The sequence below is a fragment of the Ascaphus truei genome, chromosome 6 (genome assembly GCF_040206685.1).
Source record: "Ascaphus truei isolate aAscTru1 chromosome 6, aAscTru1.hap1, whole genome shotgun sequence".
Taxonomy (NCBI): domain Eukaryota; kingdom Metazoa; phylum Chordata; class Amphibia; order Anura; family Ascaphidae; genus Ascaphus; species Ascaphus truei.
Window position 1 is genome coordinate 30,183,537 of NC_134488.1, and position 21,329 is coordinate 30,204,865.

At 47.1% G+C, this 21,329-nt stretch overlaps 1 protein-coding gene across 4 annotated transcripts in view; it reads right to left on the reverse strand.

The window, feature by feature from the left end:
• Nucleotides 1–9,643: 9,643 nt before the first annotated feature.
• THEMIS2 (thymocyte selection associated family member 2) overlaps nt 9,644–21,329 on the reverse strand; it is a 29,390-nt gene continuing 17,704 nt past the window's right edge. For 2 of the 4 annotated variants that reach the window (XM_075603778.1, XM_075603779.1), the window contains exons 5-7: nt 17,105–17,246; nt 12,418–12,499; nt 9,644–10,308 (exon numbers count right to left, since the gene is read on the reverse strand). In XM_075603778.1, the coding sequence (XP_075459893.1) occupies nt 12,462–12,499; nt 17,105–17,246 (180 nt within the window). In that variant the 3' untranslated portion in view covers nt 9,644–10,308; nt 12,418–12,461. Of the gene's footprint in view, nt 10,309–12,417; nt 12,500–17,104; nt 17,247–21,329 lie in introns of those variants that run through there. The other 2 variants (XR_012802117.1, XR_012802116.1) reach the window with 2 other exon arrangements.

Genomic DNA, 21,329 nt, shown 5'->3' on the forward strand with positions numbered 1-21,329 from the left:
GAGAGGGTTCTCCTCTTACAGGGCGGATCGTGATCCAAGCATCGTTCCATGACGTACTGGGTACGTCATAAGGGCTGTGGGTGTGCCGGTCCTGTGATGTACCCTGTGTCCAAGGGCACCAAAGGGATTCTGTTGACTATGTTATTTAAAAACCCTTTGAAGCTGGTCACCAAGATATCTCAACTCCATTTAAACGTATCACATTGCTTTATGTAAAACTACACCGACAAAAGTCTCAAAGAATTGGTGCAAATGCATTTTTATTTTACACTTTAATTAATAAGCTTGTGCTCTGTTAATGCTGATCTAAAACCGCGCAGGAGAAATGTGTGTTTTTTCTAAAAATTGAGAACATCAGCAATTCTTGAGTAGATATATATTTTTGTTTTTGGAAATAAAACCTAAAAGTGAAAAAAAAAATCATGTTTGTATATAACGTCTTTGTGTGAAAACTGATATGTCACTTGGGTTTTATTAACACGCAGGGAGCTTTCAATTTAGTATAATGGTTTGTTGCCTTGTGTGTTGCAAGATGACATTTTGTGTGGACCAAAACAAGGAAGTGTCTAATATTAGAGAGACACCTAGCAACTGGAGAGATGGCACTCACGTGATGTTTACTGCAGCAGCATGGGTGCTCCAAGCAGAATAAGCAACGTCATTTTAGAGCCGAGAAGACGTCACAGGCCCTCGAGTCTTGAACAGGAGTTGAGGTTTATAGGAGATGGATGTTTTAGTCCAGACGTGGACAGTGATAAAAATACGCTTTGCTTTCCTTTTTGAAAGTGTTATAAATAGGAGCTAGTCACTCTCCGAGAGGGCCGCAAACAGATTTTCCAGGGCCCAGGACCTAGAGTTACATCCGAGCCTCCCTACGCCATTTCACACCTCACGAGCCCCCTCTATTTCCCACCCTCTTCCCATGTATTTCTCTCCCATCCATCTCACTCCCTCTGCCTCGATTACGAGGGGGGTGAGTGAGGAAGAGGGAGTGAGACGGAGGGGAGATAAATACATACCCCCCCTCGTATGTATTTTTTATCTCCCCTGCATCTCACTTTTACTCCCTCTTTTCCTCTCACTCTCTCCACCCCTCTCACTTGCCCCACCTTCTGTCAATTACCCTACTCTCACTCAATCCCCCCCTACAAAATACAATTTAAAAAGCTCCCCACTCCCCCAATACATATTCAAAAAAGATCCCTCCCACTCCCCAATACATACTTCTTTAAAAAAAACTTTACCTTAAGGATGGTCTGCAAGGGGCCTGTCCGGCTGGCACTACATGTTGGGCCCGGCTCTCCCTCGCTGCAGCCCTCTGTATTGTATTGTATGTCTTTATTTATATAGCGCCATTAATGTACATAGCGCTTCACAGTAGTAATACATGTGGTAATCGAATAAATAACAGATAATATAAATAACAGATCATGGGAATAAGTGCTTTAGACAAACATAACATTAAGGAAGAGGAGTCCCTGCCCCGAGGAGCTTACAATCTAATTGGTAGGTATGGAGAACGTACAGAGACAGTAGGAGGGAGTTCTGGTAAGTGCGTCTGCAGGGGGCCAAGCTTTATGTATCATGTGTTCAGAATGTTCACAGTGCTATTCATATGCTTCTTTAAGCAAGTGTGTCTTAAGGTGGGTCTTAAAGGTGGATAGAGAGGGTGCTAGTCGGGTACTGAGGGGAAGGGCATTCCAGAGGTGTGGGGCAGTCAGTGAAAAAGGTTTAAGGCGGGAGATGGCTTTAGATAAAAAGGGGGTAGAAAGAAGACATCCTTGAGCAGAAGGCAAGAGTCGGGATGGTGCATAGTGAGAAATTAGGGCTGAGATGTAAGGAGGGGCAGAAGAGTGTAAAGCTTTAAAAGTGAGGAGAAGAATGAAGTGTGAGATGCGGGATTTGATTGGAAGCCAGGAGAGGGATTTCAGGAGGGGAGATGCTGAGACAGATTTAGGAAAGAGTAGAGTGATTCTGGCAGCAGCGTTTAGGATAGATTGTAGGGGATACAGGTGAGAGGCAGGAAGGCCAGACAGCAGGAGGCTACAGTAATCAAGACGGGAGAGAATGAGGGCCTGAGTCAGAGTTTTAGCAGTCGAGCAACAGAGGAAAGGGCGTATCTTCGTGATATTGCGGAGGAAAAAGCAACAGGTTTTAGAAATGTTTTGAATGTGAGGGGCCAATGTGAGAGAGGAGTCGAGTGTGACCCCTAGGCAGCGTGCTTGGGCTACTGGGTGGATGATCGTAGTTCCAACAGTAATGTGGAAGGAGGTAGTAGGGGCCAGGTTTGGGAGGAAGTATGAGGAGCTCTGTTTTAGCCATGTTGAGTTTAAGGCGGCGGAGGGCCATCCAGGATGATATAGCAGAGAGACATTCAGAAACTTTGGTCTGTATAGCAGACCAAGCCGAGCCGGCGCGTGCTTGAAGCTGGACCAACCCTACTTCCGGCGCGTTGACTTCAGAGGCCTGTCGGTGAGGGACAGTGATAGAGGCCTACAGGCATGTGAGAGAGAGCCAGGGCCTGGCTGCGAGAGTACTGGCAGCCGGTCCTGGCCATAGGTGGGGCCCAACTTTCGCTGCCGGGCCACCTGCCGCCAGCGGGCACGGGATACCTATACCCCGGCCCTGCTCTCCGAAGCCATGCTGCCTGGGATAGAACTGCATGGCAGAATCGGTTAGATTTTCATTCTCGTCTGATGTCACAGGGCCTCACTCCAAAGGGCAAAGCCAATAAACTGAGGACAACACAAGCAGAGGATTCTGGGAAAATAAATGGCAACCTGAGTCTCCCTCACTGTTGACTCCTGAAACTACAACCGTTTATAGGGCTGAATGGTTTATGGGGTTGCAAGTTTGTTAATACATTTCCAGTACTGCTTGCAGGTGGTTGTTATTTAATGATGTGATTAAGCTGTTTTGGTGTAGAATTTCACCTTTTAAGACTTCATAAGTTTCTTTTCTAGATATCTACTATGTTAAATGTTATTTCAAGAAGCATTCTTCACTGACTTTTTGGGGGGATTCCCTGTACTGGTCTTTCCACCAGGAACACCTTTCTGATGCAATAATTATAAATTGCTCCCTGCAATGTCTGTCTAATAAGTAGAAACCATGTTATGACAGAACCGCCTGTCATGGGAGACCAGTACTTTTAACAGCAAAAGAAACCTGGGATCACTATCATCAAGCACAGGACAAAGTAATTAAATAAACGGGGTTTATTCTGGCAGGACCAGCAAATACACAGAAATTACATACACTCACTAAACTGGGGACCTGGGGGAAGTCTCTAGTCTCACTAGGTGCTGGGCACATGGTTCAGTAGGCTTACCCTGTCCTCGTTTTCTCCAGGTATCCAAAGTGCTATCCACACAATAGCCTCTTTAAATCTGCCGCCAGTTTGTAACGCCGTAAAGTCTGTAGATTCACTCGCAGAATCACCCTGGACTCGAATGCTTCAGCCGATCACGCAACGCTGTCTCCGTAAGATACACAGAACTCACAGCTCGATGTGCGCCTATGTGCAACTCTGTCTTGTTTCCGTCCGTATCTCCCCTAAAAAGTTCTCCGCTTGGTCCAGCTTCCCTTTCGAGTCCTCTGTTATTAAGAGAAGAGCAACTTTGAAAAGCCCGCAACCACGTTCGCTCTGTCAACTCCGTAGGATCCCACTCTGAAGCCCACCAGCACGAAGCTCTGATTCGTGCTCTCACGGCGCTGTCTACGTTGGTCTGCCTGCGCTGTGCTGCCCGGCTCCTCAGGCTGCGGTCCCAGTCACTGCCACAGCGCACGGCTCTGCGTGAGCTGTGCTATCAAGCCCCGCCTCCCCAGTCCGGCCGGTCCCAGTCCCTACCTTGTCGCGCACCTTTCCCCAGCGGTGCGTGACAGGTTTTCAGGGAGGCAGGAGAATTTGACCCCGACATCTGCGATGGGGGCGTGGCCACGCCCCTGCCGACGGTTCAGCCAATAAGGGCTAACCAGCCGCGGGACGTCATGGCCACGTCCCCGCAAACCCACAGCCACGCCCCCTCCTGTCGCAAATCTTCCCTCCCCCCCAGATCGCGGTGTAGCGCTGTGCACGCGCTGCTCCCCCCGCCGGGCGCGCGTGCCACAGTGAAGACTGGGGACTCAGCCTCACATAGCTGCCATGAGCTATCTTTTTAACATTGAGAGGAGCCATCAGCCAATCACAACGCGAGCCGTCAAGCAACAGCCAATCCCAGGCGAGGGGTTGATGGAGGCTCGCCCGGCTGTGCCAATCAGAGGGGGGTGGGCGGGCTTAGGTCCAAGACTGCATGGAAAGCGGGGAATTCAAACTGGCACACCAAAACAGCGCCTGCGGGGCTCAGACCCAGGGTTGCCACCTTCTACTGAAGGCAACCCCGGAGAAGAAGAAAAAATCCTTACTTGATGGCGTGGTGGGGCGGTATCTCCCGGCCTCCTGCTGCAATTCTCACTCAAACGGCAGCGAATATGGCGGCTTGGCGTCAAATGAGGCGGCGTTGCCATGGCAACCAGACGCGACCTAATGTCATGACGCTACTCAGAGGCCGTGTAGTGTCCGGTTGCCACGTTCACTGCAGTTGGAGGGGGAATTGCGGGATAATGCCGGAGTCGCCATCGCACATTGTTTGGTTCTTGATTTTCTTTTTATTTGCCTAAAATCATAGAACAATGTAACATTCAGCAAATGTGTTTATTGAAAGGTGACTAACAGGATTTAAAAAAAAAAATATTATCCGAATATCTTGCATTTTCCTTTACCCAATCCTGTTACAATAATGAAAGGCACGCCCTGCCAATTTTATTCTTAAGCAAAGCACTTTTGGAAATATAAGCTGTCAGTTTGCATTTGATTAACACACATATTCCCAGCTAGCTCAAACTCCCACACCCACCACATGATGAATATATATTTATGTCAACCACAGAGCTACTGAGCGTGGCAATTGCATACAACAAGAGACAGGGGGTGCCCAATGCTACATCCCATTGACAAAATATATATGATGAAAAGTATAAAGTAAAATACTTCAATAATAATAATAAATACTTGGTTAGTTAACTTGGGAGGTCATTTCATTTGCTGCAGGAACAAGACCTAGAATGCTTCTTCCCCTATTACAAAGGTAAAAGGAAGGGTTCACAGTGTAGTGTAGGACCTGCATTAATTTGGTTATACCTTGACGTTGGTATGCAGGCTTATGACGCTTTGGCCAAAGGGTTAACCAAATAACCAAGTATTTAATATTGCAGTTTGCATTTGAGCCTCAGAAATTAAAATATCACTTAAGTACACAAAAAGGAAAAAAAATATGTTTGGACTAACTTCCTATTTTTGTTTCACCCCGATGACTGAAATCCACCAGGAGTGTTGCTTTAAAATAAAATAGAAATTGTAAGCACTTATATAAAATATATATATACTAGCTGAGAGCCCCGGCGTTGCCCGGGATGTTTGTGGTGTGGGTGTGGCATTTGGGTGGGGAGTGGTCCACGCGGCCCATGTGCGGTGGTAGTGCTGCTGTGGCTGTACTGATGGTGATTGTATTGGTGTGCTGATTTGGGAGGGTTTGGTGCTGATGTGGGGGTGCGGATGTGGGTGTGCCGATGGGGGAGGTGCAAAGGTGGCGATGTGTGGGTGCTGATGGTGTTGATGGGGGCTGGGAATGGTGGGGAGCCGAGAATGCCAGTGTGCTGGGGGGGCATGGGATACCGGTGTGCTGATGTGGTGGTGCTGGGGTGTGTGTGTGTGTATACATGTTTGTGTGTATACATTGTATGTGTGTGTGTGTATACATGTGTGTGTGTGTGTATGTGTACGTGTGTGTGTATGTGTACGTGTGTGTGTATGTGTACGTGTGTGTGTATGTGTACGTGTGTGTGTATGTGTACGTGTGTGTGTATGTGTACGTGTGTGTGTATGTGTATGTGTACGTGTACGTGTGTGTGTATGTGTATGTGTACGTGTGTGTGTATGTGTATGTGTACGTGTGTGTGTATGTGTACGTGTGTGTGTGTGTGTATACACGTGTGTGTGTATACACGTATGTGTGTGTATACACGTATGTGTGTGTATACACGTATGTGTGTGTATACACGTATGTGTGTGTATACACGTATGTGTGTGTATACACGTGTGTGTGTATACACGTGTGTGTGTGTGTGTGTATACACGTGTGTGTGTGTGTATACACGTGTGTGTGTGTATACATTGTGTGTATGTATATATTGTGTGTGTGTATACGTGTGTGTATACACATGTGTGTATACACGTGTATACATGTTTGTGTGTGTGTATACATGTTTGTGTGTATACATTGTATGTGTGTGTGTGTGTGTGTGTGTGTGTGTGTGTACATTTGTGTGTGTGTACACATGTGTGTGTATACACGTGTGTGTGTGTGTGTATACGTGTGTGTGTGTATACATGTGTGTGTGTGTATACATGTGTATGTGTGTATACATGTGTGTGTGTGTATACATGTGTGTGTATATACGTGTGTGTATACACATGTGTGTGTGTACACATGTGTGTGTGTATACACATGTGTGTGTGTACACATGTGTGTGTGTATACACATGTGTGTGTGTATACACATGTGTGTGTGTGTATACATGTGTGTGTGTGTATACATGTGTGTGTATACATGTGTGTGTGTGTATACATTATGTGTATGTATTCCTGTGTGTATACGTGTGTGAGTGTATACGTGTGTGTGTGTGTGTGTGTACATGTGTGTGTGTGTATGTCTCCATGTGTGTGTGTGTATGTCTCCATGTGTGTGTGTACGTGTACATGTGTGTGAGTATACGTGTACATGTGTGTGTGTGTACGTGTCTACGTGTACATGTGTGTGTGTGTGTACGTGTACATGTGTGTGTGTGTGTGTACGTGTCTACGTGTACATGTGTGTGTGTCTACGTGTACATGTGTGTGTGTCTACGTGTACGTGTGTGTGTCTACGTGCGTGTGTGTACGTGTGTGTGTGTGTACGTGTGTGTCTACGTGTGTGTGTGTCTAAGTGTGTGTGTTTGTGTCTACGTGTGTGTGTTTGTGTCTACGTGTGTGTGTTTGTGTATACGTGTGTGTGTATACACATGTGTGTGTATACACATGTGTGTTTGTATACATGTGTGTGTGTGTGTGTGTGTGTGTATACATGTGTGTGTGTGTATACATGTGTGTGTATACATGTGTGTGTGTGTATACATTATGTGTATGTATACCTGTGTGTATACGTGTGTGAGTGTATACGTGTGTGTGTATGTGTACATGTGTGTGTGTGTATGTCTCCATGTGTGTGTGTGTATGTCTCCATGTGTGTGTGTGTATGTCTCCATGTGTGTGTGTACGTGTACATGTGTGTGAGTATACGTGTACATGTGTGTGTGTGTACGTGTCTACGTGTACATGTGTGTGTGTGTGTGTGTGTGTGTGTACGTGTCTACGTGTACATGTGTGTGTGTGTCTACGTGTACATGTGTGTGTGTCTACGTGTACGTGTGTGTGTGTGTCTACGTGTACGTGTGTGTGTGTCTACGTGTGTGTGTGTGTGTGTGTGTGTGTGTACGTGTGTGTCTACGTGTGTGTCTACGTGTGTGTGTTTGTGTATACGTGTGTGTGTTTGTGTCTACGTGTGTGTGTTTGTGTATACGTGTGTGTGTGTATACGTGTGGGTGTGTGTGTATACGTGTGTGTGTGTGTGTATACGTGTGTGTGTGTCTACGTCTGTGTGTGTGTGTGTGTCTACGTGTGTGTGTGTGTGTCTGTGTCCCTGTGTGTCCTTTGGCCCGTGACTCCGCCTCAGGGAAGGGGGGAGGTGGTGGGAAGGAGGGGGGTGGGGGGGAAGGGGAGGTGGGGGGGAAGGGGAGGTGGGGGGGAGGTGGTGGGAAGGGGGGGGGTGGGGCGGAGGTGGTGGGAAGGGGGGGGGTGGGGGGGAGGTGGTGGGAAGGGGGGGGAGGTGGTGGGGAGTTGGTAAGGGGGGTGGGGGAGGTGGGAAGGGGGGTGGAGGTGGTGAGGAGGTGGTGGGAGGTTGTAAGGGGGGAGTGAAGGGAAGGTGAAGGGGGGGTGAAGGTGGGGGTGGAGGGGAGGTGAAGGGGAGGTGAAGGGGGGGGTGGAGGGGAGGTGAAGGGGGGGGTGGAGGGGCGGTGAAGGGTGGGGGTGGAGGGGAGGTGAAGGGGGGGGTGGAGGGGAGGTGAAGGGGGGGGGTGGAGGGGAGGTGAAGGGGGGGGTGGAGGGGAGGTGAAGGGGGGGGGGGGTGGAGGGGAGGTGAGGGGGGGGGGTGGAGGGGAGGTGAAGGGGGGGGGGGGTGGAGGGGAGGTGGAGGGGAGGTGAAGGGGGGGTGGAGGGGAGGTGAAGGGGGTGGTGGAGGGGAGGTGGGGGGGGGTGGAGGGGAGGTGGGGGGGGTGGAGGGGAGGTGGGGGGGTGAAGGGGAGTTGGGGGGTGAAGGGGAGGTGGGGGGAGTGAAGGGGAGGTGGGGGGGGGGGGGGTGAAGGGGAGGTGGGGGGGGTGAAGGGGAGGTGAAGGGGGGTGGAGGGGAGGTGGGGGGGGGGTGAAGGGGAGGTGAAGGGGGGTGGAGGGGAGGTGAAGGGGGGGTGGAGGGGAGGTGAAGGGGGGGTGGAGGGAGGTGGAAGGGAAGTGGAGTGAGGGGAGGTGAGGGGTGGGTGAGGGGAGGTGAGGTGAAGGGGGGTGAGGGGAGGTGAAGGGGGGTGAGGGGAGGTGAAGGCCGCTCCCTCACCCGTCCGGCCGCTCCCTCACCCGTCCGGCCGCTCCCACGTGTATCTGAGGCGGGAGGCAGCTTGTTGTGGCCGCTCCCCCGCTGTGTCCCGGGCGCTCGCTCGCTCCGCTGACTGTAGCGGCGCCGGGGGGGGGGGGGGGGGTGGAGGGGAGGTGATTTGAAGGGGGGTGAGGGGTGGGTGAAGGCCGCTCACTCACCCGTCCGGCCGCTCCCACGTGTATCTGAGGCGGGAGGCAGCTTGTTGTGGCCGCTCCCCCGCTGTGTCCCGGGCACTCGCTCCTCCGCTGACTGTAGCGGCGCCGGGGGGGGGGGGTTGAAAGCGCGGCCAGACACGGGGAGAGGAGGAGGTGCGCGCGGGTTTGGAGGCTGATTTCGGGGAGGAAGAGGCGGAGGCTCCGGCGGGTATGTGAGCCCCCCCCCCCCCCCGGGTTAAATGCTGCTAATGTACACCCCCCCCCCTACTGTGTGTGTGTGTGTGTCCCTGTGTGTGTGTCCCTGTGTGTGTGTGTGTGTGTGAGTGTGTGTGTGTCCCTGTGTGTGTCCGTGTGTGTGTGTCCGTGTGTGTGTCCGTGTGTGTGTCCGTGTGTGTGTCCGTGTGTGTGTGTGTGTGTGTGTGTGTCCCTGTGTTTGTGTCCCTGTGTTTGTGTCCCTGTGTTTGTGTCCCTGTGTTTGTGTCCCTGTGTTTGTGTCCCTGTGTGTCCTTTGGGCCGTCACTCCGCCTCAGGCCAATGAGAGGTGTGCGGGGGCGGCCCAAGGGACCAATGAGATTTCCCCTAGGGACACCGGACATCCAGCAGGCAGGCAGGCTGGCATACAGTGCTTTCACTAATATAGTATAAGATATATATATATATATATATATATATATATATATATATATATATATATATATATATATATATATTAATGGCAATAGTCTTAATTTAAATAGCCAACCTGATAACCAGGTCTCGTGACCTTGTTTGCGCGCAACTGTCTAACTTGCGCTTGACAAAAACCATCTAATTTTGTACACCATGATACTGTATTTCTTAAAATAGGCAAAAGTTATATGTATGATCTTCAAACAACTGTTACAAGTGGTTGGAAAAAATGTAACAGGGCTGAAAGCTTTTTTTTTAAATTGCAAACCTGCAACAGGATGTTGCATCAAAAGTGCAAACTTATTAAAACCGCGAAGCAGATATCTCTGCACTGCTACAGCATCTTACAGACCAACTGGCTGCAGCAAGAGGGTTTGCTAAATTCAGTGTTCCTCGGGAGACAATAGATATTTTTGTTGAAAAACAAATCTTCAATCCTTCTGCGGTTTCCAACGTCTGACAGATCAGTGTGTAATACCCTGTAAAAATTATCTTAAATGTGTTCGTTACAGGGAGATTTGTAAGAAATGCCTTGTGACAAATCTAAAATGGCAAACATTTTAAAATCTCAATTTCTAGCTGTGGATTTAATTTTTGCTTTGGTACGTTTTGCAGAAAGGCGTTTATTAAAAAAGATTCTAAAGAGGAAGAACAGGCTTCAGACGGGCTGCAGGGAAGAGAGGTTCTATAGTCCTGTGTGAAGCGGCCTAGAAAATAAAAATACAAAAAACAAAATCAGGAAACGTGAAACCATCAAATAAAGTACTGTATGAATCTTTGGCACATGGATCCTGAAAACCTTCAACACATACATACACACAGAGAAATACAGCTACTTTGTGACCAGAAGATCAACAAGTAAAATGAAACCATTTTTGGTAGCGGCTTTGGAAACCTCAGCAGCATCATGTTTCTGCTTTAAAATATATATATATATATATATGTATATACACACACACGTTTGTACAAATTGAACTCAATCGTCTTTGTTATAAAATTGCTTCAGTAGACCAGGGGTGGCTAACTCCAGTGCTCAAGGGCCACCAACAGGTCACATTTTAAGGCTATCCCTGCTTCAGAACAGGTGGCTCAGTCAATGACACACCCACCTGTGTTCAAGCAGGGATATCCTGAAAACCTGACCTGTTGGTGGCCCTTAAGGACTGGAGTTGGCAACGCCTGCCTCAGACCTCTCTAAGTGAGAGAAGGTCCCTTTGGAAAAGCGTTCTAGTTAGATTAAGTGGAAGCAAATGATGTCAGTCTGATTATCCCTGCCCTCACTTTGGAAGGAGAAGCCATGAAACAGAATGAGACAAGCAGAGAATTCTGAGAGACTAAATGGTAGTTACAGAGTGATATAGAGGCTAATTCGTGCAACCAAAATTGTCAGTAAATTTGGGGATTTTTATGGTAAAAAAAATTGTACTCTTTCATATCACGTGTTTAGCTTAATATTAATTGTACCTTCAACAATCTGATTTTCCATGTAGCATGTAATTTACTTTTTTTTTTTTATAGCACTTTACAAAGTGGCCCTTGGAACACACTGAATTCTAATACAAAAAGTGCATAGAATATACAGGAAAGGAAATCCCTGTTGTGTAGAGTTTACAATCTGAGCGGCATGTTGTAAGACAGACAGTAGGCGAAGGAGGAAGTGCAGTAGGTAGCAGTGCCTGGCCTTGATGGTGGGTATGTGACTCCTGTGAGTGAGGTGTAGTGGCCATGAGCCCAGTCTGTTGAAATGCTTCATTGAGAAGGTGGTTTTAGGTTTGATTTGAAGGTGGGCGGAGAAGTTGCCGGGCGTACGCTGAGGGTTAGGCCATGTCCCCGCTGGCTACTGCAGCGCCCGCTGTGGCGGACGCTGCAGGGACAAGAGCCGCCCCACAATGGGGCCGGGCCCGCTGCGCCGACAAACTCCTGCTCTCAAGAAAATTGAGATCAGGAGTCGCGACTGAGTGCTAGGCCACGCCCCCTGGCGGTTCAGCCAATAAGGTCGAACCTGCTGGGTGACGTCACGGCCACGCCCCTGTCATTCCCCCGTCAGGCCCCCCCCTGTCTTTCCCTCTGCAGTGAGCTGCAGACAGGGGGACTCGGCTGCACGCGCCTCCTGCCTCGCAGACGTGCGTGCAGCGCAGGCAGCGGGGCCGTAGCCTAAAGCCTTGGTCATGGTAAAAAATTCCGTGCTGAGCCAGCACACTTACCTCCTGCATCTGGTATGTGTGTGGCTTTAGCAGGCGCTTGCGGAGGCGTGCTGAATTGCAGCCGACAGATTAATTTGTTTTCGCGCTTACAGGAGCGGAGGGCCAATGGCAACAAGGGACTAGCCCCGCCTCCCAAGTGTGCTCGCTTTTTTGCCTTACAGGACGCAAAAAAGCTCCTGCTTGAACAGGCGGGGCTGAGCACGAGCGCTGAGGAGCGCGGCTGGTATTACCATGTCCGCGGCCTGAGGGTGTTTTCACTGGTAGAGGGCAGCAAAGGAGGTATTAAGCGAGAGCGCTGTAGAGGTGAAAGGGGTGGAAAGAAGACCATCAAGAGCAGAGCACAGGAGACGAGCAGGGGGTATTTAGAGAGAAATCAAATCTGCAATACAGAGGGGCAGTGGAGTGTAGGGCCTTGAAGGTGGGAAGGAGACATCTGTAGGTGATAAATCATTTTATAGGGAGCCAGTAAAGAACTCAGGCCCAGATTACAAAAGGATGCTACGCTTTAACACGCCTTCACTACCATTTAAAATGAGTTGGAGTAAAGGCATGTTAAAGCGTATTGCCCTTTAGTGAATCTAGGCCTTTGTGTTTGAGCATTTTCAAACTCACCTCTGATTCATCAGTACGTTGTTTTATCCGTCAGCTTTAATTTATCATACGACCAATTCATAATCCGCCTCACTATCACTGTCTGTTGGGAAAGCGAATTTGTAATTACTCAAATGTAAATGAATTGAATAGTTTTCTGGCCTAGAGGAATATTTATGTAAAAACTATTTCTGCAGGGCTTAATAAAGATGGCTGCTGTTGGAATGTGTAACTTGGCCCTGATCACTGCGATATGCCATGTTTGCTGCGTTCTGCCCTCCTGCAGTTTTTCGTAGTTAGGATTTTAGGCCTGAACTTGCAAAGTTTCATTTTTCTTCTTTTCTAAAACAATTAGTAAAATTGCAGATGTGTTTTGTGGCTTTTAATTTAATTTATTGCATTTTCTAATCCACACTCATAAATATATACCGTCATGCATACCTACATATACTGGTAATCAGAGCAGGCAGTGTGCATCAGGGAAGGTGTGTAGCTAAGTCAGCAGATTGACTGACACACACCCCTACGCAAAGAGCAGACTGACTCCGATACAAACACACACACCTACACGCAAAGAGCAGACTGACTCCGATACAAACACACACACCTACACGCAAAGAGCAGACTGACTCCGATACAAACACACACACAGAGCAGACTGACTCCAATACAAACACACACACCTACACACACAGAGCAGACTGACTCCAATACAAACACACAGAGCAGACTGACTCCAATACAAACACACACACAGAGCAGACTGACTCCAATACAAACACACACACCTACACACACAGAGCAGACTGACTCCAATACAAACACACAGAGCAGACTGACTCCAATACAAACACACACACCTACACACACAGAGCAGACTGACTCCAATTCAAACACACACACCTACACACACAGAGCAGACTGACTCCAATACAAACACACAGAGCAGACTGACTCCAATACAAACACACAGAGCAGACTGACTCCAATACAAACACACACCTACACACACAGAGCAGACTGACTCCAATACAAACACACAGAGCAGACTGACTCCAATACAAACACACACACCTACACACACAGAGCAGAAAAATTGGGGAGTGGGGGAGGGGGCCAACCCCAATCGCTCACTACACAACGAGCCATCACCCTAGTGCGTGTGTGTGTTATGCTCTTCAGAAGAGAGGAAGCACACCAGACTTTACAACAACAAATTGATTCTACGTTTTCAACGTTTCATTGTATTTACAACACCACCTTCAGGTGTTGAAACACCCTCCTCTTGTGAAGTGTGTAGATCAGTTTTTTTCAGCAGGTATTCCCTACAATTTTCAGGTAATTTGAAAATTATACCAAATACAGAAGAATTTACAATGTATGTGATCTCAGACGCGCTATTAGAGAGGGATGGGGTTCCTTACAATGCATCTGATCTCAGACGCGCTATTAGAGCGGGTTGGGGTTCCTTACATTGCATCTGATCTCAGACGCGCTATTAGAGAGGGTTGGGGTTCCTTACAATGCATCTGATCTCAGACACGCTATTAGAGAGGGTTGGGGTTCCTTACAATGCATCTGATCTCAGATGCGCTATTAGAGAGGGTTGGGGTTCCTTACAATGCATCTGATCTCAGACACGCTATTAGAGAGGGTTGGGGTTCCTTACAATGCATCTGATCCCAGACGCGCTATTAGAGAGGGTTGGGGTTCCTTACAATGCATCTGATCTCAGGCGCGCTATTAGAGAGGGTTGGGGTTCCTTACAATGCATCTGATCCCAGACGCGCTATTAGAGAGGGTTGGGGTTCCTTACAATGCATCTGATCCCAGACGCGCTATTAGAGGGTTGGGGTTCCTTACAATGCATCTGATCTACGACGCGCTATTAGAGATGGTTGGGGTTCCTTACAATGCATCTGATCTCAGACGCGCTATTAGAGAGGGTTGGGGTTCCTTACAATGCATTTGATCTCAGACACGCTATTAGAGAGGGTTGGGGTTCCTTACCTTACAATGCATCTGATATCAGACGCGCTAATAGAGAGGGTTGGGGTTCCTTACAATGCATCTGATCTCAGACGCGCTATTAGAGAGGGTTGGGGTTCCTTACCTTACAATGCATCTGATCTCAGACACGCTATTAGAGAGGGTTGGGGTTCCTTACCTTACAATGCATCTGATCTCAGACGCGCTATTAGAGAGGTTTGGGGTTCCTCAGAATTTCACAATATAATTATAGGCTTCCTTAACCAAAAAAACTACTGGTGTAGATATTGGCAGCTGCCGTTTCTGCCAGGACTGAGCACCCAGCTTATTCTTGTCGGTTTAGGTGAGCACCTACGCCCTCCGTTACTTTGTATCCCCGTTATTTCAGCAAATGTTTCATTTTTTTTTCTCCCAGTAGCTTCTTTGATCTCTCAAATTGGCTAAAAGCCTACTAGCTCCTTTAACTTTAGGGTTATGGAAGAGACAAACATAGGCGCACAGACATAAGCACAGACGTGCACGCTCGCTCATACAAACATACATGCATAGGCACACATACATATGTAGACAAACCTATAGAGAGAATACATTAACGCTTTCGCACACCTAAATAGATATAGTGAAGAAAGAAAAAAAAACACCTATTTTAATCCAAAATGGCTACACAGGTTCCAGAAAGTGCATAAAATCTCAATTGAATCAGTTTTTAACACAGGACATCTTTTCCATATGGATGCAAGCAGAATTACCAAAGGGAAGAGAAGCTCCGGTATCAGACCAGAAGATGTATGGTAGCAGTTATTGTGGGAGTCCCTCACAAACGATGCGTATCGGACACATACTTCGACCCTTCTTCAGAACTATGATGCAATGAGATGTAAAGAGACCAGTGTTTACCCTTATGTGGTCAGACTACCACAAATATGTGATGTCATATCAGGGACTTGTGCAGTGCTGCCAATGGGAGGGAGCGCAGGGACATGTGGCGGAGGGGGTCCCGGCGATTTGAACCCAGAAGGTAGGCACTGTCGGGAGGTCGGCCCAACTTCCCATATCGGGTGTTGGGCCCCTCACGCCTGCTCCACAGGTAGGGCCCAGGGAAGAGGAGGGAGGGAGTGAGTGGGGCAAGAGGGGGGAAAGAGTAAGAGAGGGAGAGAGAGTAAGGGGGGCTATGGCGGAGAGTGATAAGTGGAGGAAAAGAGTAAGAGGGGAGTGAAGTGGATGGAGTAAGAGGGTGGGGAGTGAGGTGGGATGAGAGCTGGAGGAACAAAGAGGAAGGGGTGAGAGAAAGTGTTAGAAAGGAAGGGGAAGAGAGAAATGGGAAGTGTTAGAGAATGCGGAAGAGAGAAAAAGAGTGGGCCGCCAGGGGAGGGGGGGGAGTGGACACCTCCCAGGGGGAGACTAGTCCTGAGCCCCTGCTTGTGTGTTACACTGTCTCTGAAAGGGAGGAGGGCGATGTGATTATATAAGTGTGAGCACTGGTCTCCGTACATTTCCTTGCATCATAGTTCTGAAGCAGGATCACAGTGTGGATCCGAAACCCTCATTTCTTGTAATGGACGTCCACATTCAAGGACTAGCCTGGATCCCCAGATCTGGTTAGGAGGCTTCTTTTCCCCCTGATGAGTCTGCCTCGCGTTTGTTGCAGGGGGTGGCCAACTCCAGTCCTCAAGGCCACCAACAGGTCAGGTTTTAAGGATATCCCTGCTTCAGCACAGGTGGCTCAGTCAAAGACTGAGCCTCTGATTGAGCCACCTGTGCTGAAGCAGGGACTGATTGTGCCGCTTGTGCTGACACAGGGTTTTCCTTAAAACCTGTTTGTGGTCACCCTGGTCTATAGGAAATATGTCTGGCCTATGAGCTCTTGCAAATAACTCATATATTTGATGTAGTTTGAGCAACCTGTGCAGCCATTTTGAATCCAAATAGATTTGGATTTTTTTGGTTTATTTATTTAGGAGTGCACGAGCTTTCCCGTATTCTCCCGTTGGTGATTGGAGGTTTGATGGACCCTCCAGTTTCATGGCGTCCTGCTCTTCCATGTTTTCGCTTTGTACATGTTGTCAGTTGTGGCGACCTTTCAATACAGCTGTTGTGTAACACGTCACTTTTAATTTATGTGGCCTGACACAAGCACTGTAGATACCCACAGAACACGAACGCTCTCATTCTTCATATTCCGCGTCCCCGTCTCCTCGCTCTGTGTCTGGCTCTGTCACTCTGTTCTCTATCAGATGCGACCCCTCGGTAACTCACCAGGTCGTGTGGTACTGAATGGGGGAGACAGGGAGCTGCCGGGGAGTTACTGACCGGGTCAGATCTGATATAATAGAGATCAGAGCGTCCAAGCTCCGCTCTGCGGGCAGGACACAATGACGAGGAGGTTCGGTCAGACAGCAACAGGTTAATATCAGGATTTCATGTTCTGATGGCAAGTTTCTATTTGGAGTTGAAATGGCAGAGAAATGAGGCCCCCTGAACCAGTGAGAGCGGCTTAGTCTGCTTATAAGGTGCAGTCGCCTATGCAGTCGGCCATGGGAAATGCAGCCAGTCTCACATCTCTACCCAATATTTAATGTACCTCCCAGTCATTGCCAGTATGCTCCTTAAGGGCCCACCTGGGATTTCTCCTGGTACCCAGCCTCAACCTGTATTGCCATGTGGGGCAATGCCCAGTTTAGTGTTGGCATGGATCATGCCACAGAGGGATCAGTCTTACCTTCGTGAGTAGTGACAATGTGAGGCAGAGGTGAATATGTGTTCCTGTTCTGTACAGTACAAGCCGCTAGAATTTTGCTAACTCTGTGCACTTCGTAGCTCTGACATGGTATGTTTCTAGAAGGTGGAATTGGAGGACTTTCCTAAAGGGAGAAGAGAGAAAAAAAAACCAGCAGTGTTATTTTCATATAATCATATAATGTCAACATATTAATGTTAAAGTTTTTTTTTTAATGTTAAATTGATGCGTAATTGAAGTCATTTTTAACATGGTCACTGATTTTTAGATTCAGTGCTTCTAACAAAAAAAATAATACTTTTGCAGAAAAATGAAATATTTTTAATTGGTCCATAAACCTCAAATCACGGTATTTCACGGGTTATTTGGAGTACCAGGTGGAGTTACAAGAGTGGCGTTATGGAGCAAAAAGTAGGAGTTTTCAGAAGTTGCTATGTGTAATGATATGAGGGGTTATATGGAGAGATAGGAGGAGTTATAGGGAGAGGTTATATGGAGAGATAGGAGGAGTTATAGGGAGAGGTTATATGGAGAGATAGGAGGAGTTATAGGGAGATGTTACATGGAGAGATAGGAGGAGTTATAGTGAGGTTATATGAGAGATAGGAGGAGTTATAGGGAGAGGTTATATGGAGAGATAGGAGGAGTTATAGGGAGAGGTTATATGGAGAGATAGGAGGAGTTATAGGGAGCGGTTATATGGAGAGATGAGGAGTTATAGGGAGAGGTTATATGGAGAGATAGGAGGAGTTATAGGGAGCGGTTATATGGAGAGATAGGAGGAGTTATAGGGAGCAGTTATATGGAGAGATAGGAGGAGTTATAGGGAGAGATATGGAGAGATAGGATGAGATATAGGAAGAAGTTATATGGAGAGATAGGAGGAGTTATAGGGAGAGATAGGAGCAGTTATATGGAGAGATAGGAGGAGTTATAGGGAGAGATAGGAGGAGTTATAGGGAGCGGTTATATGGAGAGATAGGAGGAGTTATAGGGAGAGGTTATATGGAGAGATAGGAGGAGTTATAGGGAGCGGTTATATGGAGAGATAGGAGGAGTTATAGGGAGAGGTTATATGGAGAGATAGGAGGAGTTATAGGGAGAGGTTATATGGAGAGATATGAGGAGTTATAGGGAGCGGTTATATGGAGAGATAGGATGAGTTATAGGGAGAGGTTATATGGAGAGATAGGAGGAGTTATAGGGAGAGGTTATATGGAGAGATAGGAGGAGTTATAGGGAGAGGTTATATGGAGAGATTGGAGGAGTTATAGGGAGAGGTTATATGGAGAGATAGGAGGAGTTATAGGTAGCGGTTGTATGGAGAGATAGGAGGAGTTATAGGGAGAGGTTATATGGAGAGATAGGAGGAGTTATAGGGAGAGGTTATATGGAGAGATATGAGTTATAGGGAGCGGTTATATGGAGACATAAGAGGAGTTATAGGGAGCGGTTATATGGAGAGGTAGGAGGAGTTATAGGGAGAGGTTATATGGAGAGTTAGGAGTTAAAAGGAGCGGTTATATGGAGAGATAGGAGGAGTTATATGGAGGTATATTTATTCATCATGAGATGTATTTTTCTGTTACTGGAAACTGTTCGGACTAGTGGTCTACTGGAATGCTAACAAGTCTAGTTCCTCGTTGAGGCCTTCTGGTTGCATGGTTTGCAGTTTAAATATCCAGTATGATTCTCTTTGTCTCAGTTTCTGGAATCTGTCACCTCTTGCGACACCCATATTTATGCTTTCAATTCCTAACCGGTCCAAACCTTCTGTATTCTGGTTGTGCTTGGGAGCAAAATGCCTGGATACTCCACGTCCCACGAACCCTTTAGCAATGTTCTGTTTGTGTTCAAGAAACCTTTCTCGAAGCATCCTGTTTGTGCGCCCTACATACTGTGTCCCATAGGGGCAAGGTACGAGATAAACCACATGGGTAGTATTGCAGTTTATAAAATGTTTTAATTTATATGTTTCCTCTGTGACTCTGGATCTAAATTCAATCTCTTTGTTCCTAATGTGTTTACATGTGAGTCACCTGTTACCTCCACCTTTGTAACAGCCTAACGGACAAACTGGTGACCAGGTATCCCTCATACTTTGCATGGTCTCGACACTGGTTTTCTTATTTCATAGTGCGCCGGGCGCAATGATGTTTTTCAAGGATCTAGCTTTCTTGAAAATGACAGCTGGTCTGTCCGCTAATTCCTCCTTTAGAATTTGATCATTTAATAGTATTCCCCAATTTTTGTTAATCATTTTTTCAATGTTTTTGGCCGACTTGTTATATTTTGTTATGAATAAACACTTTTTTTCTATCCTCTCTCACTCAGGTTCTTCTCCTTGTTTGTCTTTATTGATAAGTACATCTCTGTTTTAAATTGCGAACTTAATTGGTCATTCCTCCCTTCCCTTCTGTACCCTTTTTCTTCAAAATTTCTCTTCAATAAAAGTGACTGCTGCTTAAAATCCTGATCTTCCGTACAATTTCTACGTAATCTTAGAAGCTGTCCATACGGGTGTCTGTTTTCTATCGTTTGAGGTGGTTGCTTTTAGAGTGTAAATAGCTTTTCGCATCAACTGTTTTAAAATGTGTTTTAGTGCAGATATTCACTTCCTCATTAAAAAGAATTCAATCGAGATAGTCTATTGAGTTTGCATCATAGTTGTGGGTTAAAATAAATCTAATACAGTTTGTAATCAAACTGATCTAGTCTGGGCATATTAAAAGGCACTAAACCAGGCAAACAAGCTTGAACCTCGTACAGGCAAAGTTTTTTGTTTTCAATTTTATTACAAAGTTTGTCTTAATACATCAAGTCATTAATAATACATAACATTTGCTACAAAAGCGCCCCTGTTTGTGTTTTGAAAAGCGCCCCTGTTTGTGTTTTGAAAAGCGCCCCTGTTTGTGTTGTGAAAAGCGCCCGTTTGTGTTTTGAAAAGCGCCCCTCTTTGTGTTTGAGTTGTTACCAGATGTAGTTTACACTAAAAGGAATTGAAACAATGTAGATAGATTTAGAGAACATACTTTTTAGTTGCACTTGATATTGGATAGTTGCATATTTTCTTCTTCTTGCAGTTTGCAAGCAGCATAATGAGTAGGATTGAGAATGCCACTCAATGCACACCTTGCCACATGTATGTGCACTTGGAGCAGCTGTTCCGAGGAGCATACCGCTGTGAGAGGTGTGAGCTGGTGGTCTCTTTGGAGTATCAGATTGTTGATCTGCAGAGGCAACTTGCAACATTAAGGGACATTGTCAACCTTGAAAGGAGTTTATTGCTCACTGAGAAGGACCAGGCTGTGGTTAGTGGTGCGGAGGGTGAGCTATGACAGAGGACCAGGAAGAGGTAGGCAGCTAGGTAACAGTTGGCATGGGGAACAGGAGTACGAGACTGGTCAGTTCTGAGCTGACCCATCGAAATAGATTTGGCACAGTGAGTAAAAATATTGGGAGTGGCAGGGTAAGATTAGCAAGGCTGGGGGAGACTGATTCCTCTAGCAGCCAGGGGAATAGTTCCTCCAGCACAGTGTGGACCCAGGATACTCAGAGACCTGATTGTGGATGTAGGGGAATCAATCATTAGGATGGTAGGTAGTGCAATCTGTTGCTGTGACCGCATGAACCAAACAGCTTGTCTCCTATGTGCCTGGGCTCTGCACAGTGCAGATAGGGTAGGCAAATTGTTGGGAGGGGCTGGCAATGACCCAATGTGTACCTGCTCACACCAATGACAACGTTAAAGAAAGAGGGAGGGTCCTAAAAAATTATTTCGGGGATCTAGGCTGCAAGTGTTAAGGGAAGAACCCACAAGGTGCTATTTTCAGAAATACCCCAGGGAGGCAGTTGGAGTATAGGGAGGTTAATGCATGGCTTAGAAAGTGGTTTAGGAACGAATGTTTGGGGTTATCAGAGCAATGGGAGTCTTTCTCTAAGAGGTGCTATCTTTATAGTAGGGATGGATGTCATGGTAGGAGCAGCCAGGCCAGCACATTAGAGATTAATCCCAGGATTTGCCCATGTTACCAGCTAAAAGACCATCTTATTGCAGCCAAATGGCTGACTAGTGTGTTTCTGTGTATCCCCTGTAAAACCTGTTATTCCCCATACATATGTAATGTATTAATGTAATTCCTTGTGTGTGCTGGGTTGGCAATTCACTTAGCCAGCCTGCAGAACGTGGACTTGCAGGCGCTCTGCA